General features: G+C 27.7%; 3 protein-coding genes and 1 non-coding gene across 5 annotated transcripts; 2 read left to right on the top strand and 2 right to left on the bottom strand.

Annotated features, from left to right (window-relative positions):
- Nucleotides 1–1636: 1636 nt before the first annotated feature.
- LOC141537028 (uncharacterized) lies at nucleotides 1637–2250 on the top strand. The gene is made up of 3 exons (XM_074257866.1): nucleotides 1637–1666; nucleotides 1740–2027; nucleotides 2095–2250. The coding sequence occupies exons 1-3, from the start codon at nucleotides 1637–1639 to the stop codon at nucleotides 2248–2250; spliced, it is 474 nt and encodes a 157-aa protein (XP_074113967.1).
- A 137-nt stretch (nucleotides 2251–2387) lies between these two features.
- LOC141536746 (esterase FE4-like) lies at nucleotides 2388–8245 on the bottom strand. 2 transcript variants are annotated; one of them, XM_074257460.1, is made up of 8 exons: nucleotides 8019–8245; nucleotides 7663–7951; nucleotides 7416–7601; nucleotides 4939–5144; nucleotides 4724–4826; nucleotides 4307–4627; nucleotides 4029–4173; nucleotides 2388–2613 (listed from the first exon to the last, which is right to left on the bottom strand). In XM_074257460.1, exons 1-8 carry the CDS (start codon nucleotides 8154–8156, stop codon nucleotides 2442–2444), a joined length of 1560 nt encoding a protein of 519 aa, XP_074113561.1. In that variant the 5' UTR covers nucleotides 8157–8245; the 3' UTR covers nucleotides 2388–2441. The 2 variants fall into 2 exon arrangements, with proteins under 2 accessions (XP_074113561.1, XP_074113560.1); XM_074257459.1 differs by having other exon boundaries at nucleotides 2392–2613; nucleotides 4724–4880; nucleotides 8019–8242.
- A 1120-nt stretch (nucleotides 8246–9365) lies between these two features.
- On the top strand, nucleotides 9366–9438 carry Trnav-cac (transfer RNA valine (anticodon CAC)). Its single transcript has one exon. It is a non-coding gene; the product is annotated as a tRNA-Val (tRNA).
- Nucleotides 9439–10293: 855 nt separating this feature from the next.
- On the bottom strand, nucleotides 10294–18320 carry LOC141536906 (esterase FE4-like). The gene is made up of 7 exons (XM_074257697.1): nucleotides 17745–18320; nucleotides 15997–16182; nucleotides 15720–15925; nucleotides 14735–14891; nucleotides 11933–12253; nucleotides 11716–11860; nucleotides 10294–11635 (listed from the first exon to the last, which is right to left on the bottom strand). The coding sequence occupies exons 1-7, from the start codon at nucleotides 18256–18258 to the stop codon at nucleotides 11479–11481; spliced, it is 1686 nt and encodes a 561-aa protein (XP_074113798.1). The 5' UTR covers nucleotides 18259–18320; the 3' UTR covers nucleotides 10294–11478.
- Nucleotides 18321–20240: the final 1920 nt, after the last annotated feature.

Raw genomic sequence — 20240 nt, forward strand, 5'->3', positions numbered from 1 at the left:
TTATTATTATTATTATTCTGTTCTCTCATGTTTCCACGATGATTATTATTATTGTTATTTTGATTTTGATTCAGCATTACTCTTCTGATTTGCTCTCTGACATCACCATCCTCTCCTGCGCCAAATAAATTCACGTAAGCCTGACGTGCTCTACTAGCTTGATTTTCAGCAGCACGAATAATATTTCTCAACCTATCACGTCTTGCATTAGCGATTCTTTCTTCGGCGTCGTCTCTAGGATCAGCATCATCATCTCGAAGACCATGATCATTACCATTGCCATTTTCATTATTTACAAGACCTTCCTGTTGTCTAATTTGATTATTCATTTGATGGACTGGAATAATCTGATTATTTATTTGATTAGCTGCATTGCCTACATTATTTGCTGGAGGCAAATTTTGATTTTGTTGATTATCAACGTTTCCTGGGTTGAATTCTGCCGCGTTCGGATCTAATGGGTGAGCATGCTGACCAACTTGCATCCGATTGCCGCTCAAATCAAAGTTTTGAAGCAAATCCTCAAGAAATGCTTCATCATCTTCAATCTCCATGTTTTTTTTTGCTCTAACAACTTAAGACAGAAAAAAAAATCAATTACAGCAACATTACCAAAATTAGATATTTATATTATGTATGATGTTGATTATTATATAAAAATTAATACTTACTCAAATATATATATATATATATATATATATATATATATATATATATCTTATCAGCTCTAATTATATAATATATGATTTCATACATTGTTATGTTTATAGATTCACATCATTGAAGTATACTCAACGAATTAAAAACGGCCATACGTTTTATTTTTTAATCAACTCAATTTTCGCAGTGATTCCACGAGAGAGTCAACGTATGCAGGCGTATTCACTTGTAAGCAAATTACATAACCGAACAGGAGAAGGCGTTTTATTGAAATCATAAACGATGTGCGGAGAATTTAAAAATTTCAAATAAAATACGTATGCCATGTTGATTTTACCTAACTTTTGTTAAACGTATCATAAAATAATATTTCATTAATTACATTTATGCATTTTATAGGTTGACTTACTTATAAATGTTGAAACATTAAAAGGATGTTCATGTATCCTGAAAAAATTTGGGGTACTCAATGACACGCGCCAAGTACGATAAAAAAATTTTTTCTTAATTTTTAAATTTTCAACAAATTTTTTTCAATTTTTTCAACATTATGACGGTTTCTTGGTATTTTTTTGTATAGAATGAAAATTATTGTAACGAGTCTTATTTTTTTTGCAAAGTGCAGATGTTATTGAGATGAGTTTTATGAACGTGGACTTGGCGCAATTTTTAACAGTGAAACTGTTTTTGTTCGGATATAATAAACTACCATTCCAAGAAAAAAAAAATTATTATTTAGTTTCAATTCGAATAGTAAAAAATTACTAAACTTTTTTTGGTTCAATTGACCCCCTTCTCTTCTACTATTTCAAACTTATGCGTTATTATTCAATTACAATCTAACGTTTATTGATAACGTTTTTGTAAATTTCAGTGACTACAGTGACAATACTGATGGCTTCTATGTACTTGATCTTATATTAAGCAGTCGAGACTGTATTTATGGTAGACCAAATTGTATGCCCTATTACCACAAATGGATTATCGCAGATTTCAAGTTCCAATTGTACAATGCAAAAAGTCCATGATACAATACTTCAATAACTTTGAATCCTGAAAAAATATCAACTATACAAAAGGACATAGAAGAAAAGTGGTCCAACGATCTTCAATCAACCCAAAGAGATTGGCAACTTAGCGGCTCTTGCAGCCTCAGAATTCCAGAACTTGATGACGAGTATAAATTCTTCAAGAAATCAATCGACTTGTATGACAAATTCAATATCGCTAAAATTTTAGATAATGAAAGTATCACTGTCAAAGGTGATTATTCTATTGATAAAATTTCGGACGCTATTTCAGAAGCTTTGGGTGGAAAACATGCTCAATTTGGATGTCTTAGTGGACTTGATCCATTGAACAGAAAGGTAAATGGACTTTTTTTAATTTTATGATTATTTTATTTTGCTGGCATTAAAGGATCAATTCTTTCAGAGAGACGGTGTTCACCAAATCGACGAAGTGATTATATTCTTTGATAAACAATTCAATCCGATAGATAACCCCGGATGGAAGAAGTATATATTTTGGGAATGTCCACAGAATATCATTGTTCATTATGGTATCGATCAAGATGATTATTATTATTAAAAAAGATTAGTACTAAAATATTTAATTCATTCAATATGTCGCACGCATACTTAGAAACCTGCAAGGTCATCATAGAATTAAATCTTTGACGCTGTGTTGACGAAATTATTTACTATTTTTATATTTTTATATTTTTATCGAAATAAAACAAAGAAAATATAAATATGCTCATTGTTTATTGTAAACTAGGTTTATAAACAAGTAGATTCATTTTGTTGAATAGTTTTTACTATTTGTCGCAATATATTAGTCTCTTTAATCATACTGAGTTCTTTACCGATTTTCAAGCAGTTGTACTCTTTTGAATCATCAACAGGTTGCCATTTGACAGATATCAAATCTGACGTTTCAGTAACTGGATTTCTGTAACAAAGTTATTCAATTAGATCATTAGCACGTCACTTGGTACATTTATTAAATAATAAATTTGTTAATAAATAAATTTAAAATTATATTTTATGTTATACTACATCATATTATATCTTTATATTTTATATAATACACTAGTTACAAAAATTAAGGGATATAAAAAAAATTCGAAATTGTTAGGTGATTTTTAACAAGCTGTTACTCCGAGAAAAATAATTGTACAGCAAAAAAAAAAGCAAATTGTAGCTCCAAGTGTCCAGTTTTCAGATATGACCATGGAAATTTTTTGGAATGAAAAAGGGGAAAAATCCTAAATAAACTACAAAAAAAAAAATTTTTTTTCAAATTTTTTCTCGTCTTAAAAAAAGTCTATGAGCTTCAAAAAAATTTTTTCCATTGTTTCGCTGCAAAGTTTTTCTAGAAAATTAAATGCCCTTCAATTTGACGTAATCAAAAAGCCTGTACGATGATTTGCCGCGGAGTTATCGTCAATCAAAGCAAAAAAGTACTTTTTCACTTTGATATTCAATAACTTTGGAAATAATGATTATATAGGAAATTGAAGGACGGTATTAAAAACTACGCAATATTCTATATAAGATACCGTTAAAAGCTTTCGTCAAAAAAAATTTTTTTTAATTGAAAACTTTAATTGAAAAAACGACATAAATTCGCATAATTAAGGACATTTGGATAACTTGGTATAACTTTGAATAAAATGGATGAACAAAGGATATCGTCAGTAATTTTTCAACCTTCAAGTGTCCCCTGAAACCCCTGAAAAATTCAAAGCGCTGCGATTTTCTTTTCATAGTGCTCCGAAGCTTCAAATTCTTTGTTTTTGCAAAAATCACCATTATGAGTAATTTTTCGATTTTTATTCATTTCTTCAATGAAAAAAAACATTTTTTCTCATAAATCTTTATTTTTCTTATCAAAGAGATTAATTTTTCAAGAAATTTGAAAAAAAAAAGTTTCAATTTTTTTTTAGAAATTTTTTTTTTTGATTTTTTTTTTCAAATTTCTCCAAAAGTCAATCTCTTTAATTGAAAAAATTAACTTGATTTTTTCTGACCGCTGCAACTGCCTTAGTTTCAAATCTCATTTTAAAAAATCAATAAAAAAAATTGATATACCCCCCCCTCCGAATTTCGGCTTTTATTCCCACAAAATTTGAAGAAACTTTAACTTCAAGAAACACTAACTTCATTCAAAAAATTTTCAATCTTCCTTAATATTTTCTTGAGCCAAGAAAATTTACCCTCCAGTCAAGAATTTTTTTTTCAGTGTACAATCACAACAAAAACCTAGTGAAGCGGGTTCTCATTAACTAGTTATATTATAAAAATTAAATTTTATATTAATAAAAAAAAAAGAGTTTTTTTTAAGTGGATAAAAAAAATAAATACCCTGTCTCAGCAACGTTAGTCCATAAATCTATAAATCTTTTTTGAATTAAGCTCTCTGTTGGATAAGAACTCGGTAGTTTTATTCCGAGCGCTGCTAATAGTTTTGCGTTGAATAAATACATCAAGTCCTCTGCATGGCTGGTCCCTAAGAAATAGTAATTAATTATATTAAATTATTAAAATAAAGAAAAAGGACAATTCTTAGGTTTTAATTTGTAAAAACTGTCGTATTTTTTAATTAAGAATTATGATTCAAATTAGTTTTACAACAGAAGTACCTTCCAAGTCACTTGAAAATAAGTTTTGTACAACTGCAGTTTCTTTAGAATAATGGTCGAACTTGTACAAATAAGTAGGTATCCCGGGAATTCTAGGTTGAATTTCAAGTACATGATGAATGGGAGCCAAAAAATCGGATGCTGAGCGTAAGTTTGCTAGTGATTGTCCATTTTCGGCGCTAATTTTTTTATCATCCATAAAAATTTTTTTTAAATCTCTTACGGAAATATTAAACTCTTTTAAAAAATTCTTAGCACTTGGATGTAAAAGTGAATTCTCCGGATCAGCGTCTATTTCGGAGTATTTATCCTTTTCCAATTCTACAGAAAAATGAATAAATTTAATTATTGATTAATAATTTATCGCCATAAAAATTTAAAATGTAACTGAAAAAAAAATCAACTGTTTCTTCATACCTACTAAATCAATAATCCCTTCGTGACTAGTGTATCCTATAATGTGAGGGACTTTGATACCCGATTTAACAGCTTCTGCCAAAGGAATATCCAGAAAAGGGTTCTTAGATTTTGAATCAATAGATGGCAGGAAAGGATTCCAAATAAAAAATCTGTTCTATAGGCGTAAAACAACATTACAGTAAAAAATAGAAGTAAATAATGAAAGTTCGTACTTTCCATGAAGCAAAAGACCGTTCTGCTTTGACCAACTCCAGCGCATCAAAGGATTGTAGATACTCAATGAGTTTTTTGGTGTCAGTGATTTCGTTTCCCAGTACTGATGATAATACAATCGCTTTTTCCTTCATTGAATCTGCTGATGAACTCGCCCATGGACACGTAGCTACGCCACTTTGTAAAATTGCTTTATGGAACAATCCTAAATAATTCAAATTTGATATTATTTTTATTTTATCCCTACAATAAAAATACATGAGAGTGTGAAATTAGTCAATAGTCGAAACTCGCAAAAAAATGGGACCTGATTCCTTATTGGTAAAAATTAAGGAGCGCGCGTAGCGCGCTATTCAAATTTCTAGTTTAAATAAACAAACCCAACAGCCTAGGCCATTCACAGGGTTAATAATAATACATTAGTTAGTATATAAAAATTTTTTTTGATGTATAACAAGATGACTTACAGCTAGCATAGTGATTTCATAGATAAATTGCTAAATCAAAATACTAATGATGAGTAAGCAATTGTAATTTAATTTTTAAATTAAAACGCAATTTATAAAAAGTATTAAAAAAGTTAGGAAAATAGTTGACCCTAAAGGCCATGCCTGCAACTTCCCACTAATTCCATACTTAAACGCTCAAAATTGCACTCATTACGTTTTTGAGCTCTTCGAGTTTAAAAATATAATTTCCGTGTCATTTTGAGCTCTCCGAGTTTGATCAAATAACTTATTTAATACGTCGCAGAAATAATAATGTAATTTGTTATTATGATTCTATCTAATCCACATTCCTGATATACATATTATAATTAAGAATTATGGATGATAATGAAAATAATATTAATTCACCGAGGGGTTTTTCCAAGTAATGAGAATTGCACATGGAGATGAAGAAGATGTCTGATAAATTAGTTACGAGATTTCAAAATTCGATATTGAGTCTGGAAATAAAGGTGACACTATGGAAATTAGAGCAAAAAGACACCAACATTTTATATAATGATATATTGGAGGATTATAAATCAACTAGGAGAAAATAATTTATTTTGTATTAGAGACTTAACGGAGTAATTTAACTTTAGGTTTTTTGTTTATATAGTATGCTGACCTTCGAGAGTAATTTGTTTGAAGTATTTGGAATTATATAATATATATGTAATTTGAATCGAATATTTCACGCAAGCAGCGCTAGTTTGTATGACGAATGCTTTGCAGGATAGTACATAAAGTTTAGATTCGAGTTAACTGTTGCCACGCAATAACAATTTTATAAGTGTCGTGTGTACTTTATTTCTGAGTTAATAGTAAGAATAATTAATAAATCTATCAATTTTGTTAATTTTGTGATGATTTATATGACTAAGGCAACTGTGCAATGTAAGATAGTGATTGTTAGAATTCGTATTATGGTAAATATTAGAATTGTATCAATTGTTATGTTATTTTGTTAGTTATTAATTTGTGTAATTTTCAGATGCCTGATGAAGGTCTAATAAATGACCGAAACGTCGCAGAAATAATAATGTAATTTGTTATTATGATCCTATCTAGTCCACATTCCTGATATACATATTATAACTTATTTAATTTTACATTAAATAAGTTTGATAGAAATTCAATAAAACACTATTTTTTGAATTTTCAAACCACAATAACTTTTAAATTAATAAACCGATTTTCACGTAGTTTGCGAAATTCGATGCAATTTTTAAAGCCTCATTACGGATATTCAAGTTTAAATTGATTGAACTAATAATTTCGATGTAATTCTGAAAAAACACTTTTTTCGGTTTTTTTTTCGACAACGATAACTCACGAACGAATCAACCGATTTTGAACGGGCTGGCGGCAATCGACCTTGTTCTTTTATGTTAAGAGTTGATTATATTTTGGAATCAATCGGTCAAGCGATTTAAAAGTTATTCCAAAAAAACCATATTTAAAAAATTTTTTTTAGTTTTTTTGAAATTTCTCAAAATCTACCGGTTCGAATCGATCCAAATTATATTAAAAATTTAAGTTTAATCAAGCCCATTTCGAATGGTGCCAACTGCGATGGAATCGGTCAAGCCGTTCAAAAGTTATAAGAGGTTCAAAAAACGGGGTAAAACCAATAACTTCCTGATTTTTGAAAATTTTCAATTTTCTTAGCGGGACGTTAAAAATGAGGTCTTGTATTATTTTAAATATTATTTCAGTGTAATACGCTTATCATTATAAGTTTTAAAACAAATATAATAAATATACGCCGTGCGATAAAGACATGACAACTACTATATGATGAAATATATTTCAGAATTAATTTCGAAAGTTTTAGTCAAACATTTAGATATGGTAATAATAAAATATCTTCGATATCACATTATATAAAATATAATTTATAGCGTTCACGAAATTTTGATTAATTTTGACTAGCAAAGGTTTTGTTATAAATTATTTACAATTCTGTGATTTATTATCTTTACTACCTTGAGCAAGTGGAGAGATTGTCAAAAAATGAACAGAAGAAGCGCCTGCACTTTCTCCAAAAATTGTAACATTATTCGGATCACCCCCGAACTTTGCAATATTCTGTTGCACCCATTTTAAAGCCATCACCTGATCTTTCAAACCTTGATTACCTGGACAAGCTTCATCTTCCAAATTGAGAAATCCTGAAATTAAATTATTTATTGTTTAAAAAAAAAAAAAAAAATTAACGAAATTCAAATTTACCTAAAACTCCTAAACGATAGTTTATCGTAACAAGAACAATATCTTTTTCAATTAGTAAATCAGGACCAAATAGATCGTCATCCCCAGATCCAAAAACGAAACCACCACCATGAATCCAAACAAGAGTAGCTCGAGGAGTATCAGGAGTCAAATTTGTTGAATAAACATTCAAAAAAAGACAGTCATCACTTCCTGATATTTTTTTCGTAATCCAATCAAATTGTGCGCAGATATTACCGAATTTCGTAGCTTCTCTCACTCCAGACCATGGTTCCTGAGGCTCTGGATCCTTTAATAAAATTTTCCATCAATTATTCCTCTGAGTAAAGTTACTAAAAGATTAAAAACTATTAAACCTTAAATCTCAAAGCTCCGACAGGTGATTTTGCATACGGGATGCCACGAAACGCATAAAAATCCTTTCCATTCATATTCTTCTCTATTGCACCACGCAATTTACCTTGATGGATCTGTACTATTGGAGACTCCATCATCACGTCAAAAAACGTAAATAAACAGCTTTACTCTATGACTTATCAAGCAATACTAAACTTAACTCGACTATCACCCAGGTCATCAACTGTTATATGCTCAGTAGTACACATATAGGTCTAACTCACGTCATCGGTAAAATATTTACACTATCTTTCTCCCACTGTCTAAACTTTGAATATAATTTATTGATACGTTTCTTTTATTTTTTTCTGTTCCTGCTGTTGTTTTAAGCACTGTAATTCGTTTAATTTCGGAATAAATACAGAGACCTCCGGAGTGTCTTTAAATTAAGTCATCAATTTTCCTAAAAAAGCGATTTCATTTTTACTTTAACCTTTTTTTTTGCACATTGTCATCTTTCGTAGATGAAATAAGCAATTTTTTTATAATGAACACAAAAAATTAATTTTTTTCTTGAAAAATATTGTTTAAGGGGGAACACCACTGTGACGATAAAAAAAAAGAGGTGATTTTCGGGAATTTTTTTGACAGGGAAAATAAAGGAATTTTAGGATCGAATTTTATTTATTTTGTTGAGGGTACAATCTCGTGGACCACTAGAAAAAATTTCCCTCTCCATGGTCGGTTCGATAACTCAAAAACGGATCATCTGAAAATAGAAACCCTAATTGCTTTTTAATCAGTAAGGATGTAGTTATCGTCGCACATACGGAATTCAAAAAATTTTTATTTTTAAAAATATGGTGACTGATTGAAAATTTTCTCACTATTCTTACTGTTTTTTTTTGTTTTAATCCGGCTAAAAAAATCTTTAAAATAAGGCCGTCTTGCCCCAAAAAAAAAATTTTTTTTTTAGAACTCTGGGAAAATTCCGGTGAATTGCGTCAAAGTTGGACGAGAGTAAATCCACTTGATAGTAGAAAGCCACAAAAAATAAAAACCAGCTTAGGTGGTCCGTCTTGCCCCACCCTCCCCTATTATTATTTTTACTGCCTTCAAGTTTAATCAAAATATTACTAATGAAAAAAATAGAAAAATCAATTTTAATATATAAAAAGTAAATACAAAAATAAACAATCTACACGAGAAAAATTTATTTATTTCATTTAAATATTAATTAAAGTATTAACGAGGTATTTAATAATTAAAATATTAATGAAAGTATTCTTCAAAAGAATGAATCATGAGCATAACTCCGTCCCAGTACAAAATCTTTTAACATAAAGTACTAGATAAATTTCACTCACGTTTCTGTAGTGTAGTGGTTATCACGTGTGCTTCACACGCACAAGGTCCCCGGTTCGAACCCGGGCAGAAACAATCAATTTTTTGATATATTTAATTACTGTTTCTTAAATTGACATTTATTGCTTTATCAATAATTTATATTTTATCATTTTTTCAGAAAAATATGTCATTGGGTTATAATGTATACATAGATTTTGTTGTTAAAATTATTAAAATATTTTTACATTTCTGGTATTTATTGGCAAGCAATTTTTATTTAATGACATAACATGAAATGATTTTATTACACTGTTTGCTTTATTTAAAAATCAGTAATAAAAGAAGGATTGTTTACGTAAATTTATTATTTGTATTTTAATTGAAGTAAACAATTTTTTAAGAATAGTTACAAATATCAGCCTTAGAAAATCAGTTTTAATCCTTAATGATTAATTTGATTTCGGTAATTTTAGATGAACTAAGACGTATATGTATTCATGTGTAGAAAAATCAATAGTCGACTTATTAGAATTTATGTAACTAACGAAAAGCAATTCAGCAGTACAAATAGAAGTACACAGAAAGAAAAAGTCTTGAGTCAAGCGTAAATTTTCTTAAATCAAGAAAATCTTAAGGAAGACTGAAAATTTCTTGGATGAAGTTAAAATTTTTTTAACGAAGTTAAATTTTTTTAAGCCAAGAAAATTTCTTCTTGCTCCAAAATAACTTCAGTCTTCCTTATAATTTTCTTGGTTCAAGAAATTTTTTTTTCTGTGTAAATTTCTTGGAATTACTAAAAAAAGTAATAAATAGTTACGCAAGATATTGAATAAATAGTTTTATAAGAATTTTAATGACATTGACAAACTAATGGTTGACATAAATGTAGGAAGATAAAAACAAATTTATGACACGCATAAAGTCATGTAATTGAAGAAAAATAAAGTCTTTGAAAGCATATGAAAAATTCTACTTTATTTTGGTACTAATAATAATTACATTGAGAGAATATATAAATATTATCCAGACAAGGATTTCTTGACCATTAAATTAATTAAATTTCATTACGACCTTATGAATAGCTTCATTTTAATAAATTCGTTCAGTTCTTTAGAACATAAAATATGTTCTTGTGCCTGCAAAAATTTTCTTAATAAACGTATTTTTTTTTTCTTCGAGTATCGAAAGTACTAATTCGAATTTTTTTTTTTTGTTTTATTTCATGCAAAATATTCGATTGTCCAATGACTTTAAAAAGTCATCAGATATCTCTAAATACGGATATTCTATAAGACTATTATTAGTCTTTAATTTCCATTTTATCGAAATTAATTCTGATGAAGATGATTCTTGATTTGAACTTCTGAATAATAAAATTATTGTAATTACTGAAAAAATCTTTATTTAATTTATATATTATTTTTATAGAGATAAATAATGAGTTTCTAATCCATCGAAATTTTTAATGCTAAAAAAAATGTTAAAAAAAAATTAGTAAAAATAAATAAAGTACTGAGTTCTTCTTTTTTTATAATAACAATGTTTTTCTGTTTTTATCATATAATATTCTTCATTTAGAAATTTAATCATACAGAATTGTTTTACACGAGTAATCAATAGTTACGCAAGATGTTGAATTAATAATTTTCTATAAATTTCAATGACATTGACAAACTAATAATTGGAATTAATTCTCAAATAATTTACTATATAAATTATTTATTATAGAGTATGGAAGGTATAAAAAAATTAATAATGCGTGTAAAGTCGAGATACATTTTTTTGACTACTATAAAAATTTCTTTTTTTTTTTTTTAAATATTTTTGTCCACTTTTGAAGTGATGTATTATTTTTCTAAAGTTTAAAAATTTTTGATCATGTTAATTAAGAAACAAATTCATAAAAACTCGCCAAATTTAAGGGCTCTAAGCTATCGAATTCCCTTATGAATTTAGTAAATTGATTAAATTTTATTGAAAACATACAAGTAACTTCATTTGAATTAACTAAGAATTATTCGATCAATTCTTCAGAGCAGAAAATATATTCTCGATAATTATCAAGAATATATGTTTTTTTGTCAGGAAAACTTTTTTCAATAAGCGTATTTTTATTTTTTACAGCACTGAGTACTAATTTTGGCTCTTTTTTTGTTGCATTTTATACAAAATATTAGTTTTTTTAGTCATACTAAGATCTTCAGATATTTTTAAACAATTGTATTCTTTAGGATCATCAATTGGCATCCATTCAACTGACAACACTTCTGATCGTTCTGAATTTGGATTTCTGTAATAAAATCATTATTATTAACCAATTAACTGATTATAAATACAAAATTAATTAAAATTTTTTAATAATATAATTACCCAGTCTTAGCAAAATTCGTCCACAAATTAACGAATCTTTGTTGGATTAAATGTAAAGTCGAATTCGGAGCCGGCGGTCTCAATTGTAGGAACTTCAACATTTTAGGATAAAAAATAGAGAACAATTCTTCAGCGTGACTTGTACCTAAATTAATAATTCTAATAATTATTTATCAATTATTATAATGTTTTTGTTAGAGATTGTTAGAGATAGTACCTGGTATGCTGGATGCAAAAATTATTTGTACTAGCGAAGTATCTTTTGCGTAATAATCGAATTTATACAAGTAAGATGGTACGTCAGGAATTGAAGCTTGAATTTTAACTACCTCCTGGATATCCATTACAAAATACGCTGCACTTAGTAAATTTACGTACTCTTTAATATTTTCCAATGAGACTTTCTTATCCTCCATGAAAAAGTTTTTAATGTCACTCACGGATATGTTTTGGTTATGAAGAAATCGCTTTGTGTGTTCATGTATCAAATATTTATCGTGATCAGAATCTATTTGAGCGAATTGATCGTCTTCAATAGCTAAACAGAAATTTTTAAAGGAAATTAAAAAAAGTTATTGTTTTAACAATATTGAATTCCCGTGTAAAAAAAAATTATCCTAAAATTGTCCTAAAAGTATCCTAAAATTGTCCTAAAATTGTCATAAAAGTATCCTAAAATTGTCATCAAAGTACTCTAAAGTAGTCATAGAAGTATCCTAAAATTGTCTTAAAAATGTCCTAAAATTTTCATAAAAGTTTTTTAAAATTATCATAAAAGTATCCTAAAATTATTATAAAAGTGTCCTAAAATTCATAATAGTGTCCTAAAATTGTCATAGAAGTATCCTACAGTCGTCATGAAAGTATACTAAAATTCATAATAGTATCCTAAAATTGTCATAAAAGTATCCTAAAGTAGTCATAAAAGTGTCCTAAAATTGTCATAAAAGTGTCCTAAAATTGTCATAAAAGTATCCTAAAGTAGTCACAAAATTGTCATAGAAGTATGCTAAAATTTTCTTAAAAATGTTCGAAAATTTTCATGAAAGTATTTTAAAATTGTCATAAAAGTATCCTAAAATTATCATAAAATTGTCCTAAAATTATCATAAAAGTGTCCTAAAATTTGTAACAGGGTAAAATTACCCTTAATCGATAAGTCACCGGATATCGATAATTATTCGACATAGCACTGGCGCGTCTCGATCTTCGGGCCTAAAGGGAGAATAGGAGGGGGTGAGTTTAGGTTAAAATAGGTGAGCCGTGCAGTGGAAAAGGGAGAAGTAGTGTGACCGCCAGACTGAGTGCCACGGAGATCAAAAAGGACCGTTCCCGAGAGTACTGACGAGACGAAGGAAGCCAACTACAACTAGGACTTCATCCTCAACGAGTGAGTTAGATCATCGTTTTGTTCGTCAAGGTGTCAGTTATTGCTCTGTGGGAAGGAAGTGGACCGCGGTTTATCCAATGCCCAGTTACTTCTCCTAATTATTTATCAATTGGATCGTTAATCGACGAAAATTTAATTCAATAGATTAATAGTGAAACATTTGCTAGTTTTGGATTTAGTGATTTTCATGGGGGTTTATACCCGAGGATCACTCAATCGACCTTGCAGGAAAGTTTTAATATCTAAAAGTTTTCAATCAATTAACTAACATCTAAGAAAATTCATTAAATTAACTTTTCAATAATTAACTGAGTAAAATTGATTAATTTTTGTCATTTAGAAAAATCGATAGATTTTATTCGTGGAATTTTCGTCAAGCGTCAGTTGTGTGTCGCATAAATTCCAATACCCAAGGTCAAGCAAGCCTCGACTGGCGAATGTTCTAGCAAGTAAAATTTGACTATTTCGACTCGTGTCGAATTTTTATAATTGATAAAACAATCAGAAAATTGTTGATAATATTTTATATTAAGAATTAATTACTAAGAATGTTTTATATTAAGAAAATTATTAATTGAGAATATTATAGAGTAGAAAATTATTAAGATTGTTATATTTAGAATTTATTATTGAAAATAAGATACATCGGAAAATTATTAAGTATTAATTGTTAAGAATATTATAGTAAGAATTTATTATTGAAAAACAATACCGATCGAAAAATTTATTAAGAAGGTTATATTAGGAATTTTTATCGAAATTATTATATTATAAAATTATTTTTTTGACACGTGTGAATTAAGTAAATTTTGGGGATTAGGTCCGTGAAAGAATTAGATTAAAATTAATGACACTAAAAAAAGCCCATTTAGTTTTACGCAGGTGTGGGAGACCGTTCGTTCAAAAAAGCCCGTCTAGTCATCGTATCGTCGTTGGGAGGTTCGTTTGTAAATATCGTTTATTTCGCAGTTATTCTCCGCTTCGTTAGATTATAAGTGTGTGAGTGAGCGCTTAAATTTGTTAAGTTTGTTAAATTCTAATTGTTAATAAATATTGATCAATTTTGTTAATTAAATTTTTATTATTCAACAGCACCTTCCTCCACTCTCTCTACCCTAAGATAAGTTTTCTCAGCTCTGGACCGGTTCCAGGAACCGTGATAAATAATCCTGGTGGCGCCCTGATAATTTTTATTATTGTTAGTTTTGTTTAATTATTTATAAAATTGATTAGGGGCTAACCTGAACAGGCAAAACTGTTACAAATTCATAATAGTGTCCTAAAATTATCATAAAAATATCCTAAAGTCGTCATAAAAGTGTACTAAAATTCATAAAAGTGTCCTAAAATTGTCATAATATTATTCTTATATTTTACATAAAAGTATCCTAAAATTGTCATAAAAGTACTTTTTACAATATTTTTTCTCTGAGTAATTGCGACAATATTTTTATAAAATCAAAATTTCATTTAGGTTTGGTGTCATAAATTTGTCATAAAAATGTCCTAAATAATGTCACGTTTAGGATCCTAAGCTTATGACTCTTTTAGGACAATTTTTTTTTACACGGGTTATCTCTAATTTTTATTAAAATATTCAAATGCTAGTTAAAAGCTGGTATAATTTACCTGTTACGAAAATAATTGCTTCATCATTGTTGTAGCCGATGATATGGGGTACTTTGATACCAGACTTTATTGCTTCGTCTACCGGAATACTTAAAAATGGAGTTTTTGATTTGGAGTCTACTGATGGAATGAACGGATTCATAAATTCCCAATAATTCTATGAATAAAATTATGTCTTAAAAAACATGAAAAATTAGAGAAGAAAAATTTATTTGAGGCAAGGTAGTATTTTTTTAACTGAAGCTAAGAAAAAAATTAGCATTGTTGAGGCAAGAAGTTAATTTGTTGAAAATTTTAAAAAATTCTATTTTTTAGCTGAAGAAATTAAAGTTTTTCTCACACACTGAAAAAAAAAACTAACTTGAATCAAGAGAAAAATTTTTGAACCAAGAAAATAATTTTGAAGAGTTCAATTGTCTTCAATCAAGATCAAAAATTCTTGAATTAAGTAAAATTTACTTAAACCAAGAAAAATTTTTTAATTTAAGAATTTTTCTATTCAAATCAAGAAGATGAAATTCTTCATAATTATTTACTTGATTCAAGTAAATTTTTTTTTTGTGCCGTAACTTTCTTGTATTAGAAAAAAAGTTTTCTAGATTTCGAAAAGAATAAGTTTAGATAAAAATTTACAAGTTAACTATTCGAAAATTTACATCAAGAAATGTTTTGATTTCTTCGCTAAAAAATAAAATTCTTGAAAATTAATTTTTTAATAAAAATGCCCATTTTTTTCGAAAGAAAGTTTGTCTCTCAGTCTATAAAGTTATAATTTAGATAATTACTTAGTTGCAGTCTTCTTTTTTGACCGTAAAAAATTTTTTTTTCGATAATTTATTACAAGAGTTTTTAATTTTGACGAATTGAAAATAAAGAATAACTAAGAAATAAAATATTTTTTAGAAAATTTTTCTGCTAACTGAATTTTTTAATTTCTTATGGCCATAAATACAACAATGCATTGTATTGTACAAATATTACGTACCGACCAAGTCCTCAGAGGTTTTTCAGCTTCAATTATACTGTATGGGTCAGCACTTTGTAAAAATTCAATAAGTTGTTTAGTATCAGTAGTTTTGTTTCCAAGTGTTTCGGCTATTTCTTCTACTTTTTTTTTCATGGAAGGTGACAATACTTTTGCCCATGGAGCTGTTGCTACTCCAGATTGTAAGATAGCTCGATGAAACAATCCTAAACAAAAAAAAAAAAAATCGTTATTATTTGTGAAAAATTACACAATAAATACATTAATTATTTTGGACCTTGAGTTAATGGAGAAATTGTTAAGTAATGAACAGAAGCTGAACCAGCGCTTTCACCGAAAATTGTAACTTTATTTGGATCACCACCAAATTGTGCAATATTTTGTTGTACCCATTTCAATGCCATTACTTGATCCTTCAATCCTTGATTACCTGGTGCTTCTTCAACGTCCAAGTTCAGAAAACCTGAAATTTATTAATTTCTACTTTTAATTTAATCAAGAAATTTTTATTTATATAAATGATCAGTTGAAGAAATGAAAAATTTTTTACAACTAAAATTTTTCATTAAAAATTTTATATTCATTTTTATTTTAATGTTTAATCGTAAATTTATATTTAAAATTAACTTAAAGTTCAATAATAAGCTTTTTTTTCTAATAATTAAGTAAATAGAGAAAGAGGGGCAGGGGCAAAATGGGCCCCCTAAAATTTTCAATATACAAAAATATTTGGGAGCAAAATGGGCCCTCAATATTTTCAACACACAGTGTTTGAGAGGTAAAATGAGCTGATTAGACTTTAAAAACTTAATATTTTCCAGTTAAACGGGTTCTAGAATTTTTGTATTATATAAATCATAAAAAATATATACAAGTTATACTTTTCTCTTATTCGTTCTCTCATAATAATAATAATTATAATAACACTTTGGTGGCCACGGTATCACCACAAATCTTGGTCGTAATCGCCGTTGGAAAAATTATCATCAAGGAAAATTTTTATTCATAAAATTTAATTGCGAATTTTTTTAAATTTTATTTTCCCTTAATTAAAACCCAAAAGGCATAAGCCAATGACAGGGTTACTCAATAAAATTGTTTATAATAAATTAATAATATTGGCAAAGCAGCAAAAAAATTTTTTTAATCATTCTACACTGGAAAAAAAAAAAAAAAAAAAAAAAAACTTGAATCAAAAGAAAAATTTTTGTATCAAGAAAATAATTTTGAAGAAATTCTTTGTCTTGAATAAAGACGAAAAATTCTTGAATAAAAAAAAAATTCACTTAAACCAATAAAAATTTCTTAGTTTAAGAATTTTTCTTCTCAGATTAAGAAGAAAAATTTTTTCAGTTAATAAATTTAATTTTGAAATTATTGATGGAATTTTTAATTAAATAATTGATAGAAAAATCAATTTTTAATAAATTATATTATTGATTAAGATTTTTTAATATTTAGACAGTGAAAAAAAATTAAATTACGAAATTTTTTTTTAACGTTTTTAAACTTAAATTTAGACTGTTCTTCAAAATTATTTACTTGATTCAAAATTTTTTTTTCTGTGTATATAAAACATAATATTATATTATATGATTCAAATTTTAATCAATTAAATTAATAATAAATCCCTTTAATAAATTAAATCTAAGTTGTACATACTTTTAGGATCATTATAAAAAATTATAGAAAATTATTACTACCCTAAGATATGAGTATAGAAGCGAGAGAGCCAGCTGATGATGATTAAAACAAAATATATCAAGTTTAATTTCACTTCTCAATTTTTTAATTTTGATAGACACAAAAAATTAATATTATAAACGTACCAAAAGGTCAAAAAAAGTAAAACAAGCTGAAAAATTCATAAAAATTTTCTGAAGGTGGGTTCGCATCATGAGTTGAGCAAAAAAATGTAGATTTTAACTAAAAATAACAATAGCTACTCAACGAAATTCAAATTATTAAAAAAATGGCTGTTATTTATGATAATATTTAATAATCAAATAATATTAAATAATTTACCTATAATTCCAAGTCGGTAATTTATGGTAACTATAACGACATCTTTCTCAACAAAATAATCCGGACTATAAATGTCATCGTTTCCTGAACCGAAGAAAAAAGCACCTCCATGGATCCAAACGAGCACAGCCATTGGTTCCTTGGGCTTTAAATTGGTTGTGTAGACGTTAAGAAACAGACAATCTTCCTTTCCCATCATCTGTCGCGTGAGAAGGTCTTGTTGCGCACACACATTACCAAACTTTTTGGCATCTCTGACACCAGTCCATGGCTCTGCTGGTTCTGAGTCTTTGAATCTCAACGCCCCGAGGGGTGGTTTCGCGTACGGAATACCACGGAATACATAAAAGTTATTGCCATAGATATTCTTCTCTTGAATACCTTGCAATTGCCCTTGTTGAACCTGTACAATCGGTCTATCCACTGAATCAACAGGCAAGTTGGCACTTTCTATGATTTTTACAACGAAACTAAATAATATCAAGTTGTATAAATATCTCAATTTCCACCCCATCGTTGGTTGTATCAATATACGGTCTCAATAAATTTATTCGCAGCTTCCTGAGGCCTACGACACACTATTCGTAATCGGTACAAAGTGTCGGCTTTTATATAAATTCCACTAATTTATTCTTCGCCTATTATACGCATTTCAACGATTTGCAGGATAATTATAAGATTTGCGTTTCTTTTTGTCTCATAATAAGTCTATCAAGTGGACATTTCCGCTGCATCATAAGTATTACCGTGTAGGAAAATAAAAAAAAATAATTGATGCGTGCATTTAGAACCTAGCAATTAAGAATTGATGAATAAATTCAATAAAAAGCAGTATTATATGCTTATAAATATTTTTTTTTTTTTTCATTTAATCGTTAAACTTCTTCCGGGAACGATCGACCTTGCTGATCATTCTCAACAAGTGTTTGATGCGTGTTAATTTGAAATGAAAATAAGTTTGATCTTTTAATAAAATTTCTTGGACAGCAAAAAGTTAATTGTGAATATTAACTTCAAATTAATCTCTGAAGATATTACATGGTTTTAAATTAAAAAAATTTCTTCAACTTTGTTCGATACATATTCTTTATTTAAAAATTTAATCGTGCAAAAAAATTTTATAAGAGTTATAAATAGTTATGCGAAATATTGAATCAATAGTTTTATATAAACTTTAATGACATTGATAAACCAATAATGGATTTTAATATTTGATTAATTTACTGTATAAATAATTTATGATTAAGTATGATAGATAAAAAAAAATTCTGATGCGTATAAAATCAAGTAATTGAAGAAAAACAATATCTTTGAGAGTGAATTAATAATTCTAGCTTAGTATTGAAAATACTACATTGAAGAAATGTATAAATATTGTCTAGAGAAGTATTTTTTGCCTTAAGAATTTATTGCAAATCATTTAATTTACTAAATATAACACATAGTTCAAAATTTTGCGTCATTCCGTCAAAAAGAGTGTTAAAAATTTTTGTGTTAAATATTTAACACTTTTATAGATAAATTGAACATTTATTCTGTTAAATCAACACAAAAAAGTATTAAATTTTTACATTAAAATTTTTTGACGCACTGACGAAAATTTTTTTACTGTGCATGCTCGCTTCGCTTGCCTTCATTCTTTCAAAAATTCCGCCATTATCTCAGTCGACCAATCAACAACCGTTGTGGTTTTAAATATTTAAATAATGGTTTAAAAAAACTAAAAAACACGCTTTTTATAGAAAACCGAACTAAAAAAATAGAAAATAAGTTTTAATAAATTTAAATTAAGAATAGTGTTAAAAATTTCAATAAATATAAATTAATAATAGTGTAAATAAAAAAAAAATGTATTTTATTTAAAAAAAAGCGTGGGGTGCTTTTTAAGATATTATTCTTAATTTAAATTTATTAAAACTTATTTTCTATTTTTTTAGTTCGGTTTTCTATAAAAAGCGTGTTTTTTAGTTTTTTTAAACTATTATTTATTTTCTACTTTTTAGTTTTGTTTATTTATAAAAACTTTTTTTTGGGTTTTTTTAAACAATTAGATGCTTTATTGAATTAAAAATTCTCTTTGAATAATTTTATCAAATTAGTGTATTGTCATTGGTCCTCGATAAATCTACAAAGTTTGAACGAAATCTGGCCGTTTAAAGTGGGTCAAAATCGCGCCCAAAGGAGTCGGTTACAAACAAACATACAAACAAACAAGTGAAGCTAATAAAAAGCGTGTAAAAATTAATTTCTTGGCAAAATAATATCAATGTCTGTTTTCATTGAAATAGGCAAATATGTTTTGTTGCTCACCGACGTCTACAGTACAAGAGATGGACCCTACTACTGCTACGATTTCTTCAGCAATGCTGTTGGTGATATAAAATTTGAAAATTCTATACATTAAAAGCACCCTATTAACATCCACATGCGAGAAGAAAAAAAAATTACTTAATTTTTTATTTTTCGTTAAAAAATAAAAAAACTTAGCAGGAATAA

This window comes from Cotesia typhae, unplaced genomic scaffold, assembly GCF_013202065.1.
Source record: "Cotesia typhae breed Kobodo isofemale line unplaced genomic scaffold, CoteBio_Ctyphae scaffold_45, whole genome shotgun sequence".
NCBI classification, from domain to species: Eukaryota; Metazoa; Arthropoda; class Insecta; order Hymenoptera; family Braconidae; genus Cotesia; species Cotesia typhae.